This window comes from Anomaloglossus baeobatrachus, chromosome 2 (assembly GCF_048569485.1).
Source record: "Anomaloglossus baeobatrachus isolate aAnoBae1 chromosome 2, aAnoBae1.hap1, whole genome shotgun sequence".
NCBI lineage: Eukaryota > Metazoa > Chordata > Amphibia > Anura > Aromobatidae > Anomaloglossus > Anomaloglossus baeobatrachus.
This window is the reverse complement of record NC_134354.1, coordinates 566,014,771-566,035,751: the sequence shown is the minus strand read 5'-3', so window position 1 is coordinate 566,035,751 and position 20,981 is coordinate 566,014,771. Positions and strand designations below refer to the sequence as shown.

The 20,981-nt window shown below is 46.7% G+C and overlaps 1 protein-coding gene across 4 annotated transcripts in view; it reads right to left on the bottom strand.

The window, feature by feature from the left end:
- The window catches only part of DOCK9 (dedicator of cytokinesis 9), a 426,004-nt gene that overhangs the window by 23,385 nt on the left and 381,638 nt on the right, over positions 1-20,981 (bottom strand). For all 4 annotated transcript variants that reach the window (XM_075336721.1, XM_075336720.1, XM_075336718.1 and 1 more), the window contains 4 exons: positions 20,441-20,656; positions 11,748-11,805; positions 9,069-9,175; positions 6,271-6,393 (listed from right to left, as the gene is read on the bottom strand). In XM_075336721.1, coding sequence (XP_075192836.1) covers positions 6,271-6,393; positions 9,069-9,175; positions 11,748-11,805; positions 20,441-20,656 — 504 coding nt within the window. The remainder of the gene's footprint in view (positions 1-6,270; positions 6,394-9,068; positions 9,176-11,747; positions 11,806-20,440; positions 20,657-20,981) is intronic.

Here is a 20,981-nt window from a genome sequence, read left to right as displayed (position 1 = left end):
GACAGGTGTGTTTGTGCTCCCATGCCTGTGTGTGCCCCTGCACATCCCCACTGCAGCCTGTGCTCCGTGCAGCGTCCCATCCACCTTGCGCATTCCCACTGCAGCCTGTTCTCCGTGCAGTGTCCCGTCCTCCTCGTGCATTCCCACGGCAGCCTGTGCTCCTCACTCTCCCCCACGGCAGCCTGTGCTCCTCACTCTCCCCCACGGCAGCCTGTGCTCCTCACTCTCCCCCACGGCAGCCTGTGCTCCTCACTCTCCCCCACGGCAGCCTGTGCCCCTGTGGCCTCCCCACGGCAGCCTGTGCCCCTGTGGCCTCCCCACGGCAGCCTGTGCCCCTGTGGCCTCCCCACGGCAGCCTGTGCCCCTGTGGCCTCCCCACGGCAGCCTGTGCCCCTGTGGCCTCCACACTGCTGCCTATGCCCCTGCGGCCTTCACACTGCTGCCTGTGCCCCCCTGGTATGTCAGAACCCCTAGCAATGTCCTTAAATTTCTCCCAGCCCTCCCAAGTGATATATAATCCTCCCTAGTGATGTCTAGTCCTCCCAGCCCTCCCCAGTGATGTCTAGTCCTCCCAGCCCTCCCCAGTGATGTCTAGTCCTCCCAGCCCTCCCCAGTGATGTCTAGTCCTCCCAGCCCTCCCCAGTGATGTCTAGTCCTCCCAGCCCTCCCCAGTGATGTCTAGTCCTCCCAGCCCTCCCCAGTGATGTCTAGTCCTCCCAGCCCTCCCCAGTGATGTCTAGTCCTCCCAGCCCTCCCCAGTGATGTCTAGTGCTCCCAGCCCTCCCCAGTGATGTCTAGTCCTCCCAGCCCTCCCCAGTGATGTCTAGTCCTCCCAGCCCTCCCCAGTGATGTCTAGTCCTCCCAGCCCTCCCCAGTGATGTCTAGTCCTCCCAGCCCTCCCCAGTGATGTCTAGTCCTCCCAGCCCTCCCCAGTGATGTATATGCCCTCAGCATCTCCTGTGATGTATTTACAGCAGTCCCAGCTGACACAAACGTGGAAAAACAGTTGTGAGAAGCAATAAGATCAATATTGAATAATATAGCCGCACCAAAAACAAGAAGCTTCAGCCGCCACGATGAGTTAATTGTTTGACTAAGTATAGCAGGGTAATTTTAAGTTGATAGTTTTGTGCGGCCCCCGAAGGTTGGTAGAAAATTCCAAATGGCCCTCGGCATTAAAAAGGTTCCCCACCCCTGTAGTAGTCTAATCTTCCCATAGTGACGTCATGTCTAATGATAGCACTTGACTGCTGCATTCTTATTAACATCACTAAGGATATACCTCCATCAATGGGTGCACAAATCTGGCAAAACTGACACATAAAAGGGTCACAGTGAATGATAAAGCCCCGTCACATTTAACGACTTACCAGCGATCCCGAAAACGATGCGACCTGATAAGGATCGCTGGTAAGTCGCTGGTGAGATGTCACACAGTCAGACCTTGCCAACGACGCAGTAACGATCAGCTATATGTAGTTTTTTTCTGAATGTGAACACAGCTCCGCCCCTTTCGGCCATGTTTTTTCCATCTCCTATATAAGAAAGTCCTTAGTTACCCCTCTCCACCCATAGCAGTTTTTAATTGCAATGAGATGACACACAGTTAGGGTCGCAGAGCTAGGGACCCCAATATAGAGATATGCCTTGACGAGGCCTTGGGGCTCAGTTACATTGATCAATGCGATTGCTAAATATCTCCTTTTTCCTAATATTCATGGCAGGTATGCAATTCATTATTCACATGTTCAAATTAGCAAGTAGCATTTTTCATTGTATATTCCAATATTTTTCCATATGCTTGAGGCATTATACCATTATCTAAGTTTGATGTGCAGCCTTATTCTTATATATAGTATGTATTTTTGGCTTGCACTCATATATATATATATATATTATTGCTCACTTCAGTTATCCTATTCAGTTATATGTAGTTTTTTTCTGAATGTGAACACAGCTCCGCCCCTTTCGGCCATGTTTTTTCCATCTCCTATATAAGAAAGTCCTTAGTTACCCCTCTCCACCCATAGCAGTTTTTAATTGCAATGAGATGACACACAGTTAGGGTCGCAGAGCTAGGGACCCCAATATAGAGATATGCCTTGACGAGGCCTTGGGGCTCAGTTACATTGATCAATGCGATTGCTAAATATCTCCTTTTTCCTAATATTCATGGCAGGTATGCAATTCATTATTCACATGTTCAAATTAGCAAGTAGCATTTTTCATTGTATATTCCAATATTTTTCCATATGCTTGAGGCATTATACCATTATCTAAGTTTGATGTGCAGCCTTATTCTTATATATAGTATGTATTTTTGGCTTGCACTCATATATATATATATATATATTAGTGCTCACTTCAGTTATCCTATTCAGTTATATGTAGTTTTTTTCTGAATGTGAACACAGCTCCGCCCCTTTCGGCCATGTTTTTTCCATCTCCTATATAAGAAAGTCCTTAGTTACCCCTCTCCACCCATAGCAGTTTTTAATTGCAATGAGATGACACACAGTTAGGGTCGCAGAGCTAGGGACCCCAATATAGAGATATGCCTTGACGAGGCCTTGGGGCTCAGTTACATTGATCAATGCGATTGCTAAATATCTCCTTTTTCCTAATATTCATGGCAGGTATGCAATTCATTATTCACATGTTCAAATTAGCAAGTAGCATTTTTCATTGTATATTCCAATATTTTTCCATATGCTTGAGGCATTATACCATTATCTAAGTTTGATGTGCAACCTTATTCTTATATATAGTATGTATTTTTGGCTTGCACTCATATATATATATATATTAGTGCTCATTTCAGTTATCCTATTCAGCAGTAACGATCAGCGACCTGTATAACGATGTGCGACCTGTATAGGAGGTTGTTGGTAGGTGTCAAACACAGGGATGTGTCCTGCCCAGCAGGACATCGGCTTTAAAGAAAATAAACCAGAACAGTGTGTAATGATCAGCGATTTCACAGCAGGGGCCAGGTCGCTGCTTAGTGTCACACATAACGAGATCGCTGGTGACACCCCTATTACATCACAAAACCTGTGACTCAGCAGCGATCTCGCTAGCGATCTCGTTATGTGAGAAGTACCCCATAGATGATACAATTTCTTCCTTGTAATAGCATTGGTTGTTTGTGTAATTAGATCATGCTTATTATCTACATTTTCACCAAAGTAAACCCTCAACAGCACATGAAAACCAAAATAATCTATTCAAATAATAGAGGTAATAATAAATGTTAGAGGATACAATTATACCCACTACACACACCGCCCCCTTTCCAACATAAGCGCCTTGTAGTCATATGATTTATCACTCAGCCAATCAGCAGCTCTACAAGTAACAACAAACATTAGGCTGGCACTTAAAGAGGACCTTTCACTGGATATTATAAATGTAAATGGATTTTCCCATGAACAAAGTTAATTTTAAAGACTATATTAATCAATCTTGGAATAATATTAATTTTCACATCTGGTTGTGTTTAACACTAGAACTACTGGACTCGTGACACCTATATAAATACATGTGCAAAGTAGTCAAAATGACTACCTCAGTAGTTCTAGTGTTAAAAAAAAAAAAGTTCCTGTGCGGAGATGATAATATTTATTCATTTATATAGCGCTATTAATTCCACAGCGCTTTCCATACATTGGCAACACTGTCCCCATTGGGGCTCACAATCTAGTTTCCCTATGAGTATGTCTTTGGAGTGTGTGTGGAAACCAGAGAACCCGGAGGAAACCCACACAAACACGGGGAGAACACACAAACTTCTTACGGATAGTGTCCTTGGTGGGATTTGAACCCAGGACCCCAGCGCTGCAAGACTGCAGTGCTAACCACATATGTGTCCCTGGTGTGTACTGTGTAATGGTCACGTCTGACCGTACAGGGACAAGGTCTGATCATACCATATCTCCCAGGCCGGGCAGGAAGTAAAGTATACAGATAAAACAGCATGGGATCATAGCAGATTCTTTTTGTCAGGTAAAATATTTCCATGCCTGTTTTTAAAAAATGTTTTACCTCAGAGAAAAAATAATTTGCGATCCCATGCTGTCCTGTCTATATACTTTTATTCTTCCTCCCCTGCCCAGTAGCTGTGGCATAATCAGTCCATGCCCCTGTACTGTCAGACACAGTCATTACACAGTACATAGCAGCGCCACATATATAGGATTATCTCAAGACAGGAACATTTTTTTTTTTTTAAAACACATCCAATTGTAGAAATTATTATTATTCCAAAATCTAATGGTTAAATTAAACTTTAAAATTAAGTTTGTTAGTGGGAAAAACCCCTTTAAACAATAACCGTGGTTTTAATTATTATTTCATAAATCAAAAGTAAATGTGAAAATAAGAAACTTTATATCTTATCAGAGAAATCTGTTTCTCTCTCCTTCAGAACTAATCATTTATTTTCAAAATCTGAACTGAAGAAGGATTTTTTATATAACGGAGATAGAAGATGACAGCTGCAACTGATGAAATTCTATGGAGAGAGGAGGAGCGAGAGGCAGAGAGAGGAGGTGGAGGCAGAGAGAGGAGGTGGAGGCAGAGAGAGGAGCTGGAGGCAGAGAGAGGAGCTGGAGGCAGAGAGAGGAGCTGGAGGCAGAGAGAGGAGCTGGAGGCAGAGAGAGGAGCTGGAGGCAGAGAGAGGAGCTGGAGGCAGAGAGAGGAGCTGGAGGCAGAGAGAGGAGCTGGAGGCAGAGAGAGGAGCTGGAGGCAGAGAGAGGAGCTGGAGGCAGAGAGAGGAGCTGGAGGCAGAGAGAGGAGCTGGAGGCAGAGAGAGGAGCTGGAGGCAGAGAGAGGAGCTGGAGGCAGAGAGAGGAGCTGGAGGCAGAGAGAGGAGCTGGAGGCAGAGAGAGGAGCTGGAGGCAGAGAGAAGAGCTGGAGGCAGAGAGAAGAGCTGGAGGCAGAGAGAAGAGCTGGAGGCAGAGAGAAGAGCTGGAGGCAGAGAGAGGAGCTGGAGGCAGAGAGAGGAGCTGGAGGCAGAGAGAGGAGCTGGAGGCAGAGAGAGGAGCTGGAGGCAGAGAGAGGAGCTGGAGGCAGAGAAAGGAGCTGGAGGCAGAGAAAGGAGCTAGAGGCAGAGAGAGGAGCTAGAGGCAGAGAGAGGAGCTAGAGGCAGAGAGAGGAGCTAGAGGCAGAGAAAGGAGGCAGAGAAAGGAGCTAGAGGCAGAGAAAGGAGGCAGAGAAAGGAGCTAGAGGCAGAGAAAGAAGCTAGAGGCAGAGAAAGAATCTAGAGGCAGAGAAAGGAGCTAGAGGCAGAGAGAGGAGCTAGAGGCAGAGAGAGGAGCTAGAGGCAGAGAGAGGAGCTAGAGGCAGAGAGAGGAGCTAGAGGCAGAGAGAGGAGCTAGAGGCAGAGAGAGGAGCTAGAGGCAGAGAGAGGAGCTAGAGGCAGAGAGAGGAGCTAGAGGCAGAGAGAGGAGCTAGAGGCAGAGAGAGGAGCTAGAGGCAGAGAGAGGAGCTAGAGTGCCCCCTCCTACTCACATCTACACTGATTCATCAGTAGCAGCTGCCATCTCCTATCTCAGTAATATCTTCACTGAATACAGATTTTACACATGAACTGAGAATTCTGAAAATGATTAATCAATCATAAAAAAGAGAAGCCCATTTTTCTAAGATACTTTACAAAGTTGCTTATTTTCATGTGTAGTATTGATTTATAACAAACTTAAAATGACGGTTACACTTTAAACTGAGCACCTCCTCCAGTTACCGCTATTTTACTGATTTTTGAACGTTTTTTCTTCTGTGCCCCCCCGTTCCAAAGTTATGATTCCCGGTAATAAAGATGCATATTTTCCTTTCATTGAACTGGGGGGGTGTCACAGAACTGCTCGATTGGTGTGGCCATATTATTCATCAGCAGAGGAGTAAAACCCAACGCCCACAAAAGTTCTGTGCTACATGCCCAGTTGGTTGAAAATAAAATTTTCACCACTAGTACCAGGGGGCATAAATTTGTAAAGCAACATGAAAAAAAGAAAAACTGTTCTAGAACCTGTGGAACAATAGGATAATCCAAGTTTAAATGTCAAAATTCCAGTGAAAGGTCATTTTTAAAAGACTATTTATTAGAAGCAGATACACACTAGTGCCGCTCTATCAGGACATCAGATACTATAGTTTAGTCATAGTGAACCTCTCTCTTTAAACATTATTGACCCATAGTCTATTAGAAAAGACTATTATGCACTCAGTTTGCAGAAGAAGTCACTGAAATATAATTGAGGTATAAATTACCTCGAAATCTCTCCGCTTTTCATAAATGGGAATGATGAGTTTGTAAATATCTGCAATCAATTCATAACGCTCTGCTTTCCACAGTCCATCAGCACATTGCTCGAGAAGCTCCATTAGAACATCCTATAAGAAAAGTAGAAATATATAACTCTAAAGCAGGGGTGCACTACATTTTTTGGTCCAAGGGCCACATTGCCATACTGAACCAATTCCAAAGGCTGCCAAAAATTTAAAGAGAAAGTTGAATACATCACCAGAATCACCGTCAGTACATTAATACAATACCTGAAGCAAGTTTTGAGTATTTGGTAAGGATTTGGAAAGTTTCTGTTCCATAAAAAAAAATCAGTGTGAACACACACAAACGTAAACTGAGTTTTTGGAGCAAAAACTCACCAAAGCCTCCTCATAATCTCACATTTTTGAGGATTTTTAAGTTTTAGCATAGCTATGAAGCACCTTATGGATTGCTACATGTGTACAAGATCAGAACCACCATCAGCACATGTATGAGGCACCAGTACATGAATGCATCAGAAAAACCAACAGCACATAATATCTCCTCCATAGCGCCTCCTCCATAGTATCTACACCACACAGTATCCCTCTAAACAGCTCCTCACTAACTCTCTAAATAATGTACCCCACACACTGCCTCCTCACACTGACCCTCTCCAAAATATTCCTCTATACTGTCTTTCTGCATAAAGTCTCTCACATACCACGCTATAATTTGCCCCCTTTCATAATCTCCCACTAATGCCCCAAAATATTCCCTATAGATCAATCATAGATCACACTGTGTTCCCCACTGCTTCATAATATCTCACAGGGCTCCATAATATCCCCCAGAGATTTATAATATCCTCCGTAGCCCATACTGTACCCCACTGCTCCATAACATCTCCCTCAGACCCATAATTAACCCTATTGTTCCATAATGTCACCCACTGCTCCATAATATCCCCCAAAAATCTATTATGTGCCATGGAAAATAACAATCCTGAAAAACATTTAATTTTCATCTCCTCCTGGAGCATTTAACCAGACCCTACTGCGTCCTCTGTGTGCCGACGCCAACAACAGTGTGATGAGGTTAGTAGCATGCTGACCATATCACGCTGCTGCCCGTTAGGGCTCGGGCTGACGGAAGCTCCTCTGCCACAGTCCCGGCGACACACTGTTCAAATGTATTCGCATCAAACCCATTGGCAGGCCGCATATTGCCGGCGCGCAGTATTTTTGCAAGCCTGTGCTAAAGTAACAGTACAATCAACTATATGATCCTCCACTAATGTCAAAATCAACTAAGCCATGTCAAGACTCAAGATGCACCACTACATCTGGAACAATAATGAAAGGACAAGGTGGTCCAACAGTTACTTGGCCACTAATCGGTGAGGGCTTCGTGGCAATGTCCCCACACATCTCTCAATGGTGGTCCATTCCAATGATAAAATGGAAATATAAAACTAAACTAGCTTAAAATAAAATGCTGCTTATGTTGCAGACCCGCAAAAGACGTAATCCACCACCCTTTAGTATTTTGTGCTAACGATAAGCCAGCAAACAAAACTATGACATTTGGATATAGCACGGTTTTAGCTACACTAGAAACAATTTCATGGACCGTATGTGCAAAGGACTGACAAGTTCTACAGGAAAAGCCAAGGAGCCCATGTTGCAATTGTTCACTAAATTAGTCATTTTCTTTATTATCCCACCATATATTTAATCAAATACTTAATATCTGGATGACCTATGATATGTGTTAAACATTTACTAAATTATGTCTTCATGATTAAAGGTTACGTGCAAACCCTGCAAAAATGATTCTCTACTGTACCACGTGCTGATAAAAATACCCATACAATGCAGAAATAATTATCACCCTGAAAATGATTATGGGAAACATTGTGTTCCAGAAGAAAATGAAGTGCGAATTTCCATCCAAAGCTTCCAGAGCAATCACAGGATTTTAGGAGGGAGTTTGATACAGTGTATCCAAATGTTCCCTACATGTTGTTAATTAGATTTGTTAGTAAACAATTTTATCAAGTAGAAAATGTTATTCTACGTTCCCATGGATGGTGGATAGGTTTGCTGTATGTGCAATCATTGTCTAGATTGGTATACCCCACTAGTTCTCTCTATTTTCATTACTAAAGCTTCTACATTTGACCATGGCACTGGTGGTTTATCCATTGACTAGTATACTGTATGGCCCAGTTTCATCAAGACCGGTGATTTTCTTGCTGCTCTTGATGACGGGAGTGGTGCAGTCAGACCCTGTTCATGAATGTGAATAAATTGATGAGTGGAGTGTGCCTGTGTGTGCTACACCAGAAACTTTACTCCAGTCAGGGACTGGAATGAGAGGTACGGAACGCAACAGTTGGTCATAAATTAGATTAGCTGTGAAGCCATGCCCCTGCCGCTGCCCAGCTCTGCCAAAATGAGGGCAAGGCTGGGAGAAACTGGTGTAAAAATGCCAAACATTGCTACATTTTGGCACAGCTCTAAGCTGCATCAACAGTTTGATATTGTTCTAAGCATTTAAGACACTGTATTGGCATAAAAGCTTTGATGAATCAAGACTATGTGTTTGTTTTTTTATTCTTGATTTGATGTGCGAAGTATATTATAATCTCACACTGCTTATTAATATAAGCCCTTTCTTCCATTAACCCTCTTTGCTCGTTGTTAAATACCATAAGTCCTCAGAACCTTGCAACTACTACGATTTTTTTTTATGAAAAGGAAATCCATGAGCAGAAATGATTTGTAACATGGGGTACCTCATTAAAATGAACATCTTGCATGCCCACATCTTCCATCATAGAAGCTTCCTCATCAATATTCGGAGTGATCACTCTAAACGTTGAGCAGCCTTGTCTGAACATTCCTGGGAAAACCAAAGATTAGCAAATACATAAGTTATCAAATGATTTATATAAGATATAACAGAGAGTAAGGATCTGTGAATTACACAGCGGTTAGTCAAGGTATGGCGCTATGGTCCTTCCAAGCCGAGGCCTAAATTATAAATCACATTTCTTGACTATAGAATCTACATGAACCCTTTCACATCTGTTGATCTACACAAAATATACTGTATATCAAAATATATATATACATTTTTAAGTTGGGATTATTTAATTTAGCAAGTTAGTCATGGGATATCACAGTAAAAGTTCATTCTATTTAAACAGGTTGTACTTTCACTATGCTGCATGGGGACCATAAGAAACAGCGTGATCAGAAAAGGTTCTTGCAGAACCACCAAATGGGAACTGAAGCACTAAATGATACACTTTGAACATTTTTGGGTGACTGTATACTTCATGAACAGATCCTCCAGAAAACAAGGGAGAGCAACAGTGTCTGAGCAAGAGAGAAAAAGCAAAAGGCTATTACAGTTAGGTTGAAAAAAAGACCTAGGTCCATCTAGATCAACCTTCCTCTAATTATACATTTTGTCACTAAATATATAATAGGTTGTGGAAGGTTGAACTAGGTGGACCTAGGTCTGTTTTCAACATATTACAGACCCTCACTGCTCAGCCTTATCGATGGGGTGTCCTGAATGATTAACTTCCTTCTAATAATTCAGAATACCCCAATAAAGTATTTAAAAATCAGGTTTCAAAAGCAGACAATTCTTTTAAGGGGGTGTATTCACATGTCGTTTTATTCCCGCGTCTTCGCAGTGAAAAACTTAACATTTTACTCTTTCAGCAAAGTGAATGAGCGTTCTGAAATCTTGCTTATTTGTTCCTTGCAGATTTGAAGCTGTATCAGATTTACAGTATTTCAATTCTTTCAACGTCTTTCACTCATTCAAATGAATGTGAATAAAGGGAATAGAAAAGCACGTTTTTTAAGCAGCATTTTCCTGCCAAGAGCAGCACTTTTAAGGGGAACCTGTCACCAGGTTTTTCCCTGAGCTGCGGCCACCACCAGTGAGCTCTTATATACAGCATTCCAGAATGCTGTATATAAGACCCCAGGCCGCTGTGTAGAAAGTAAAAACACTTTTATAAGACTCACCTATGAGGCGGTCCGGGCTGATGGGTGTCACTGATCTCCGGTCCGGCGCCGCCTCCTCTGCGGTGGTCTCAGTCCTCCTTCTTCTGAGGCCCATGTGCATGACACGTCTTATGTAATCCACACTAGCAGGCATTGAGGTCCTGTGCAGGCGTAGTTTGATCTGCTCTGCTCAGGGCAGATCAAAGTACTGTAGTGCGCATGTGCGGGCGGTCTTTAACCATTCCTTGCGGCTGCGCATTACAGTACTTTGATGTGCCCTCAGCAGGGCAGATCAAAGTGTGTGCAGGACCGCAATGCCAGGCTGGGCTGGATAGAATGAGGACGGAGATTGCAGCAGAGAGGAGGCCTGGACTGGAGACCACAGACACCATTCGAACCTAGGTATTATAAAAGTGTTGTTTTACGTTCTACACAGCGGCCTGGGCTCTTATATACAGTATTCTAGAATGCTGTATATAAGAGCTTACTGGTTGTGGTCGCACCTTATAGTAGCCAAATCTGGTGACAGGTTCCCTTTAGTGCAATAATGTCTGCCGCACAAACTTAAAATATGCAAATACAAAAAGGAGATTTGAAGTGTAATTTCAATGCTGCTCCTCTCCTGGGCCACGAAACCACAGTTGTGACTAGCCGAATCAATCCAGTTTTTGCTATGCGGACCAGAAGTCACTTCTCAATGTATGGGAGATTCAGAAAAAGCCCCTCATAGACCTACATTAACGTGAGAGTAACGATTGGGCAGAGATTTTCGACCAGTCAGAGCTGTGGCGGACAGAGACCAGAGCGCTGGAAACAGTAGAAGGAAGTCCAGTTGTGACCCCCAACAATTAACTGTTGTATATGGAATAAGGGTCATAAGAGAAACAAGTAAGGATTGTCCAAAGTGGATATCCCCTTGAAGTATAGTGAGACTTTTCCCATCTGCATATAGTAGAAACTTTGGTATTAACTTTCTGTTATAATACTGTAAGCACAGAGATATTATATGGATTTGTGTGTTGTAATTTCAATCCACCTAATAGAAATTATAATATTGTATATAGTCTGTGCCCTGTGCTGCTACCATGGGGTGTAAAGTAAAATGATCCCATTGCTTGTGAATCGGAGAAGGTTACTGCCATGCATTGTAATTGCGGGAGGGTTACTGTCTACATTAATGTTGACCAGATGTTCTGTAAAACAGCGTGCAAAAATAAATATGGAATAGTGTTCATATAACATTTCTATCATATGTAATAGATTATAACAAATTGGAAAAGGTATGTGACAGCGGACGTTAAAAATGAGTACAGTGTGAAAGTAGTGTTCAGACTTCTGTAATTTATTACCAAAACTTTATATTGTTATTGCTGTTCATTGGATGAAACCCAAATGATAAATGCACCAAGATAAGTGAGAAAAGCACATATTACCGATACTGCACCCACCTTTCCTCATGAGGTACTCAGCCACCAGAGCAGCCACGTGTACATAGCACATTGCAGCCTGGAGGACAAGAAATCAGGCAATTAGAGCAGAGGAATAGATAGAGCACTGAAAGGACCAATAACACGAGACAGCCATAGAGATGGACAGTATATAAATAGGACTCTTTCATCTGTAGGTAGGACAAAGAAACGATCAACGCCCACTCTGCTGGACCCATGCTGCAATATTGTACTGTAATTGATTACTACATACGGAAATTACAACCTATCTACTTCATCTACAAAATGTCTCCTAGACTCGAGAAAGGGCTCTGGTTCACGCTCAAACCCATCTTGAATTTGTTGCACTAGGAAACGCCATGTTTCTGTTTTTTGCTTTCCCTAGCTACTCTCATAATTGGAGAACTCACTGTGCATCCTATACCATATATTTCTGATCTCTGAGACCAGGCAGTCTCCCGATTAGTGGCAGTTCCAGTGGTCATATGCCAACCCAGTAGATATTTATAGCATACCAAATCAAAATGCCATACATGCTGTTTGTGGTGTGCCCTTTTAAATTGATGACCTACAGTGCAGTACAGTACACTTTTCATGTTTTTTTACCTTACAACCTGTAATTTCACAGTTTTTTGTTTTTTTTTCATTTGAGGGTTTGCATCAGTTCATGTAAAGAACATGCCTAGAACTGTGAACATTTGGTTTTCCTTTTATTGTGAGGAAAACAACAAATAAGACAAAATAACTGTAAACTTCAGTGTGCATAACTATTCACTCCCCCCTCAGAGTCGGTACTTTCTAGAGCCTCCTTTGTGGCAATTACAGCTGTAAGTCGCTTTGGATCAGTCTATATGAGCTTTCTACATCTTGCCACTGAGAGTTTTGCCCATTCCTGTACGCAAAAGTGTTCCAGCTCCTTCAAGTGAAATGGTTTCCTCTGGTGAATAGCAATCTTCAAGTCTGACCACAGATTCTCGATTGGATTAAGGTTTGGACTTTGACTAGGCAACTTCAATACATTTACACATTTCCCCTTAAACCACTCGAGTGTTGCTTTAGCAGTATGCTTTGGGTCATTGTCTTCTTGGAAAATGAACCTCAGTCCCAGTCTCAAATCACTGACAAAAAGGTTTTTCTAAAGAATATCCCTATATTTTGCACCATCCATATATCCCATGGACTCAGACCATTTTACCTGTCCCTGCTGCTGAAAAACATCCCCTCAGCATGATGCTGCCACCACCATGTTTCATTGTGGGGATTGTGCTCCTGGGGTGATGAGACAAGTTAATTTTGTACCATAGCATTTACCATAATGGACAAAAAGTGTAATGTTCGTCTCATCTGACCACAGCACCTTCATCCATACATTTGGGGAGTCTCACACGTCTTTGGCAAAATCAAAACGAGACTTCCAATTTTTGCCTGTAAGTAAAGGCTTTTTTTCTGGTCACTCTTCCATAAGGGCCAGCTCTATGGAGTGTTCGGCTTATTGTGGTCGTATGTGGTCAGATTTCATGTATAAGTGGTGAAAATTTGACTCTCCGACCTGAGACTGTGGAGCAGATCGTCAAACTATCCAGCACATTGTTGAGGAGCGCCCCTAGAGATCCTACCATGGTGACAAGACTGATTTCTATACTGTAAATGATAATGCTATTGCATATATAGAAAATCTTGATATTCAACTTTGATTTTTATCCTTTTGATATTTTTCAATCATTGTCTATTGTCTGGTGTTTATTTTTATATGATGGTAAGGTATACGTTCATACGATTAAATAAATGTGGTTGTATGGACAAATATTCCAGTCTCTGCTTGGGAATTCTGCAGCTCCTTCATGGTTACCTTTGGTCTCTGTGCTGCCTTTCTGATTAATGCCAGCCTTACCCAGGCTAAGAGTTTTGGTGGGCGGCCCTCTTTTGGCAGGTTTGCTGTGGTACCATGTTCTTTCCAATTGATGATAATGGATTTGATGGTGCTCCGGGGATTATCATGGATTGGTATATTTTTTTTTTAGAACCCAACCCTGACTTGTACTTCTCAACAATTTGGTCTCTGACTTATTTGGAGATGTCCTTGGTCTTCACAGTGTTGTTAGGTTAGTGGTGGTTCTTGCTTAATGACGTTGCAGCCTCTGTGTCCTTCCAATAAAGCTGTGTATATACTGACAGACCGTCTGATAAGTAGATTGTACACTGGTGGAATTCCTTTCACTAAGCATGTGACTTATGAAGGTAATTGCTTTCACCAGAAATATTAGGGCCTTCATAGCAAAAAGGGTGAATACATATACACATGGCAATTTGTATTTATTTTATCCCATAAAGTAGGATTTTTGTGTACTCACCGTAAAATCTCTTTCTCTGAGTCTTCATTGGGGGACACAGGACCATGGGTTATGCTGCTGTCACTAGGAGGCTGACACTAAGTAAACATAAAAAAGTTAGCTCCTCCCTAGCAGCATACACCCCGAGCCGGAGGCGGGCTCAGATCAGTTGGTGCACAAGCAGTAGGAGGAGTACCAGAATCACCATACATAAACACAAGTTGTAACTAAAACAATGCAGCCGTGCAAACAAGAGGTCTATGAACATAAGACCACTGAAAAAATAGCAGGCAAATGCAATTGAATCAACCAAAAAAAACCAAGCAGGGTGGGTGCTGTGTCCCCCAATGAAGACTCAGAGAAAGAGATTTTACGGTGAGTACACAAAAATCCTACTTTCTCTATCGTTTCATTGGGGGACACAGGACCATGGGACGTCCAAAAGCAGTCCCTGGGTGGGAATACCGAAAAACCCGCAGAGGCAGACAAACAACAACCTCCCTCGGCGGGCTTGCACTATAATTGAATGCTGCCACCCTATTACAGGTGCGCAACTGCTGCCTGCAAGACCTTTCTCCCAAAAATAGCATCTGCCGATGCTTGGGTGTGAACGTGGTAGAACCTAGTAAAGGTGTGCAGGCTAGACCAGGTGGCGGCCTTGCAGACCTGGTCGGCCGACGCCTGATGCCTAATCGCCCAAGAGGCGCCCACTGCGCGGGTAGAGTGCGCCTTTACCCCCCGCGGCGGAGACTTGTCCCGAATCCGGTAGGCCTCTGATATGGCGGAACGGATCCATCTGGCAATTGTGGCCTTGGATGCCGATTCACCCTTCTTGGGACCAGAAGGGAGAACAAACAGACCATCTGACTTACGGAACGGCGCGGTCCTGGAGACATAAATTCTAAGTACACGCACTAGGTCCAGGGTGTGCAAGGACCTCTCCAAGCTGTGAGAGGGGCCAGGACAGAAGGATGGAAGGATGATTTCCTCGTTAAGATGGAACGGGGAGACCACCTTTGGGAGAAAAGCGGGATCTGGCCGGAGAACCGCTTTGTCCTGGTGAAAAATCAAAAAGGGGGAACGACAAGAGAGAGCTGCCAGCTCTGACGTCCTGCGAATAGAAGTGATGGCAACAAGAAACACCACCTTCCAAGACAGGTGAGACAGGGAAGATTCTCGCAAGGGCTCGAATGGGGAGCCCTGAAGTGACCCTAGGACTAGATTAAGGTCCCACGGTTCTAGAGGCCGACGGTACGGCGGTGCCAGGTGGGCTACTCCCTGGATGAAGGTCTTAACCTGTGAACGAGCGGCCAGTGGCTTCTGAAACAGGATTGATAACGCCGATATCTGGCCCTTTAGTGTTGCGAGCGAGAGACCCGCATCTAGGCCTGACTGCAAGAATGCCAACAGGGAAGGAAGGGAGAAGGCGAGAGGAGAAGAAATATTCTGCTCTTCACACCACCTGAAGAAAACTTTCCACGTGCGGTGGTAAATCTTTGATGAAGATGGCTTCCTGGCCCTAATCATTGTCTGAATCACTCTTGAGGAAAAACCAGCCTTAGCTAGAACCCAGGATTCAATGGCCAGGCCGTCAAATTTAGGACCTGTGAGTTCTGATGGAAGAGAGGCCCCTGCTGCAGGAGATCTGGACGGTCTGGAAGGCGCCACGGAGCGTCTGCGAGGAGCTGAGTTAGTTCCGCGAACCATGCTCGCCTGGGCCAGTCCGGAGCCACTAGGATGACCGGTATCCCTTCCGCCTTGATCTTCTTGAGGACCCTCGGAATTAGAGGGAGCGGAGGGAAGATGTACGGGAGACTGAACTGGCTCCATGACAGGGTGAGGGCGTCGACTCCTAAAGCCAAGCAGTCGCGGCACCGCGCTACAAAGTGCGGAACTTGACGGTTGAACCGGGAGGCCATTAGGTCCACGTCCGGAACTCCCCATCTGTCGCAGATCTGGTTGAAGACTTCCCGGTTGAGGGACCATTCTCCGGAGGCGAGGCCTTCCCTGCTGAGGAAGTCCGCCGCCCAATTGTCCACGCCTGGGATGTGTACCGCTGAGATCAGGGAGTGATGACACTCGGCCCAGTGCAATATCTTCTTGACTTCTCGCATCGCCCCGACACTTCTTGTGCCGCCTTGGTGGTTGATGTACGCCACCGCCGTCGCATTGTCCGACTGGATCCTGACCGGGCAACCCTGTACTAGGTGCCGAAACTGCTGCAAGGCTAGCCGGATGGCTCTCATCTCCAAAATGTTGATCTGGAGACAACTCTCTCTCGGTGACCATCGGCCCTGCGCTGTGTGATGTCGAAACACTGCTCCCCAGCCCTGGAGACTGGCGTCGGTGGTCACTATCTTCCAGTGGAGCGGGAGGAAAGACCTCCCTGATGCGAGGTTGCGCTGATTGAGCCACCAACGGAGGGAGTTGCGGGTCTCCGGCGAAAGATGAAACCTGCGGTCCAGAGAAAAGGGAGATCTGTCCCACTTCTTCAGCAAGGCCAGCTGGAGTGGCCGGAGATGGAACTGTGCAAAGGGTACCGCTTCCATCGCCGCCACCATACGACCGAGGACTCGCATGCCGAACCTGATGGACACTTGGCGCTGACGCCGAAGAGCGCGGAGTCCTCGTTGTAGGGAGGAGATCTTCTCCTGTGTGAGGAAAACTCGCCCTTGGATGGTATCGAATACCATGCCTAAAAAGGTGATCCGACGGGCCGGGATCAGAGAGGACTTCTTCCGATTTATCAGCCACCCTAACCGTGAAAGGGTGTCGATCGTGACCTGAACCCCGAGACGACAGTCCTCGAAAGAAGAGCCCTTTATCAACATATCGTCCAAGTACGGGATGACCATGACACCCCTGGCATGCAGGACGGACATGGCAGCAGCCATGATCTTCGTAAAGACCCTGGGTGCGGATGCGAGGCCGAAGGGAAGAGCTGTGAACTGGAAGTGATCTTCCGCTATCGCAAAACGGAGGAACTGTTGGTGAGAGGTGGCTATCGGGACGTGAAGATAGGCGTCTTGAATATCCAGCGATGCCAGGAATTCGCCTACCTCCATGGACGCGATGACGGACCGGAGTGACTCCATTCGAAACGGCCGAGGTCTCACCGACCTGTTCAGAAGCTTTAGGTCGAGGACGGGACGGACAGAGCCGTCCTTTTTGGGGACCACGAAAAGGTTGGAATAGAACCCCTTGAAACGCTCTGCGGGAGGGACTGGTACCACGACTCCGGTTCGGAGGAGGGAGTCTATGGAGTGAAAGAACGCGCGAGCCCGCGCGGTAGACTCGGGAGGGCGAGATAGGAAAAAACGTCTCGGTGGCTTTGCCTCGAATTCTATTTTGTAGCCTGATGTGATGATCTCTCTGACCCAGGCATCGGCGGTCAGGGGGATCCACACATGCTGAAAACGAGACAGGCGCCCTCCCACAAGTCTGGCGCTGTTGCGCGCCGACCGCGAGTCACTTGGAGGAACGACGGCGGTAACCAGAAGAGGATCTCGTGGACTGGCGGGGGCGTGAACGCCAGGCGGGATTGGTCTTGAATGACGGGGTCTTCCTGTCTCTCGGAGGAGAGCGGCTTTTCCGCGGCTGGGGATTGGAGCTGAAGCTGCGAAAGGACCGGAAACGAGCGGTGGAGCGCCGATTCTGGAAGCGCTTGGGGCGCAATTGGGGGAGAGATGTACTCTTTCCTCCCGTTGCATCGGAGATCAGCTGGTCCAGCCTATCTCCGAAGAGACGCTCCCCTAGGAAGGGCAGGGAAGTTAGTGACTTCTTAGAGGCCGCATCCGCGTTCCAGGAGCGGAGCCAAAGGGCTCGACGGATGGCCACATTGTTGCTGGCGGCCTGGGTCGCGCAACTTGAAGACGCCAGGGCTGCATTGAGCAAGTACTCACCCGCGAGGGAAATCTGCGAGGCGATGGGAACCAGGTCCGGATTGGTAGGAATGGCGCGGAGACCGCCGCGTAGCGTGTCCGCCCAGGACATCAGGGCCTTCGCCACCCAAACCGAGGCGAAGGCCGGAGAGAGGGATGAGCCCGCTGCCTCGAAGGCGGAACGGGCCAACCTGTCAATAGTACGGTCCGTAGGATCTTTGAGAGACGTACCGTTAGTGAGTGGAAGGACTGTGTGAGAAGACAGGCGGGAGACTGGGGGGTCAACCACAGGGGAACCTGCCCAATCCTTTCGAAGACCCTCAGGAAAGGGATAATGCAAATCGATGGACTTACCGCTGGTAAATACCCTGTCCGGCTGTTGCCTGTGGCTGCGCAGTAACTCAGCGAATTCTGGATGTCCGCTGAATGTGTTCTGGGCCCGCTTCACCCGCTTAAAGGAGACCTGGGTGCTCTGGGAGGAGACTGGGTCCACCTGTACCTTCAAGGTCTGGTTTACTGCTTCTATCAGGCTATTTACCATGTGCCGAATATCGGCCGCCTGCTCTGAGTCCTGTAGGGGTACCGCATCGGAATCATCCTCGGAGCAGTCAGAAGCCTCCCTGGAGGACTGACGGTCTGGACCTGGGGATGAAGGTGAAACCTGGGAAGAGTCTGAGGACGAGACCCGGCGGGTCCGTTTCTGAGCAGCAGAGGAGGACCCTGCAACGGGGCTCACCTGCTCCGGGGGCAATTGCGCCGGGTCTGCGGGAATCTGGGCGAGCGTCGGCAGCAGGCGTAGAGCTTGCGCGATGGTCCGAGAAGCCTCAGAGAGGGAATCTACGGACTGGGACAGGGACGCTAGCCAGTCGGGGGGGGGCGGGACGCAGGGCCCTGCAGCATATGGCGCTGTGGCGTCTGCGGTATCAGAAGCGTCGGCCGCGGAGTCCTGCGGAGGCTGCACGTCTGTAGAACAGACGGAGCATAGTGGGGCGTCCTGACCCTGGGAAAATTTGGAGCTGCAGGAGGAGCATGCAAAAAATAGTGCAAAGGGGGCCTGCTTGGATTGGGTGGGCTTAGCCTTAGGCATGGTGCACACAGGTACTCTCCCTGGTGGCTGCTAGGAAGGAGACAGGAGAGGGTTAACTCGTCCCTAAACTCAGAGAATGCTACCTAGTGAGGGCTACTCCTTAGGAGCAGAGCTTACCCAGGTCCTGCGTGCTGCCCACCAGTCCAGAAGTGGAGTCCAGGAATGAGCTGGCCAGAAAACTCAGAACGCCGGCGTGCTGCAGCCTCAGGGGACCAGAGGCAGCTAAAATGGAGAGGGGACGCTGGAGGAGGGAGGAGCAGGATTCCGGCGCGAAAAGTCTGGAGGATTCACAGCCCCCACCATCTGCCAGGAGGCAGAGCAGTGGGAGGTACAGAGGGAGACGACCGGCGGCCAATAGCATGCAGCGGGGGCGTGGCTAGGACGCAGGAGCGACTAGGCCGAAGCCGGGGACTAAATTTATGGAGGGGGCCGGGGGAAAGAGCAGGGAAGTCGGATCCTACCTGCAATCGGCGGCGCCGGCTCAGCGATGGATGCGGTGCAGGCAGAGCTCCCTGGCCCTGCCTGTGAACAGCGCTGCTCGTCCAGGAAGGCTCCGGGGGAGAGCGTGCTGAAGGCAGGGTAGTAGGCATCATGATGGGGGTAGACAGCCCCCTATCAGGAGAAGGCAGCGTGACAGGGCCCCATCTATCACAAACGCTGCTGAGGTTCCATCCCTGCTGTATTCCCCTGTACGCCCTTTGGGGTGATACCTCAGGGCGAATCAGGGGTGCCCACAAAACAACCTGCCCACACGCGCACCCCCGGGAGTGGTACCACGGGGACGGGCGGGGGAGAGGGCCCCGAAGTCTCAAGCCCCTGCGACCCTGGGGAGCGGTACCCACGGGGCTGCGGAGAATGAGTGAAGCGAATACCTGCAGAGAAGAAGACGACAGGTATGAGAGCGATGAGCGGCGCCGAAATAAAATAAAAAAGCGCAAAAACATACATGGCTGAGGGGGGCCGAGACGGCCCACATCAGCCTCCTACGACACTAAGCTAAAAACTGATCTGAGCCCGCCTCCGGCTCGGGGTGTATGCTGCTAGGGAGGAGCTAACTTTTTTATGTTTACTTAGTGTCAGCCTCCTAGTGACAGCAGCATAACCCATGGTCCTGTGTCCCCCAATGAAACGATAGAGAAAATTAATTTTTGCCTATATTTTCCTCACTTCGCTTCCCCAATTTAGACTATTTAGTGCTAATGCATCATACACAAATCAGAATACAAAAATAATTAAACACAGGTTGTAATGTAAGAAAATAGCTAAAAAGCCAACGGGGTGAATACTTTCACAAGGCACTGTAATTTCCACATTTATATATATTTGTGCAGATGTGACTATTAAAAGAAACAAAAAAGATAGCTGCAGTCTCAAAAAAAAAACAAAACACCTTACCTCAGACAAGTCTCCATGTTTAACATGAATCCTGGCCATGCTGTCAAGCCACGTTTTCCTCAGCTCTGGGGTGCTAGCGTAGGACTTGGCCAGACTGTACTGCAGGTCAACAAGCATTTCCGGATCATTCTCATGCTCCTTCATCTGGGCTGTGGCCATCAGTACTGTGCGGATTCTTTTGGTCAGATCTTTGACATCAGATGAAAATGTTGTATGCTGAAGAAGACAATACATGTGTATGATTACATAATATAACAAAATATATAACAGAAAATACTTTGCACCATATCTGGTAACAGCCAAGAATATATCAGAATTTAATAAAGAGAAGAGGAATGTGGGCTGAATTTTCCTGAAAAAACTAAAAGTCAAAGATGCCAATATAAATGTAAATACTCTCCGGACCCTAACAAAATGTAAGAGATGAAGAATGTGTGACGTTAGCAGGGTAATGCCGACTATAGAAGTGAGAGGGAAACTAATGCACGACGTTGGGCGGGGGGCAAGGAGCTTCCAGTAGAGTTTGTCGTACAACACAGTA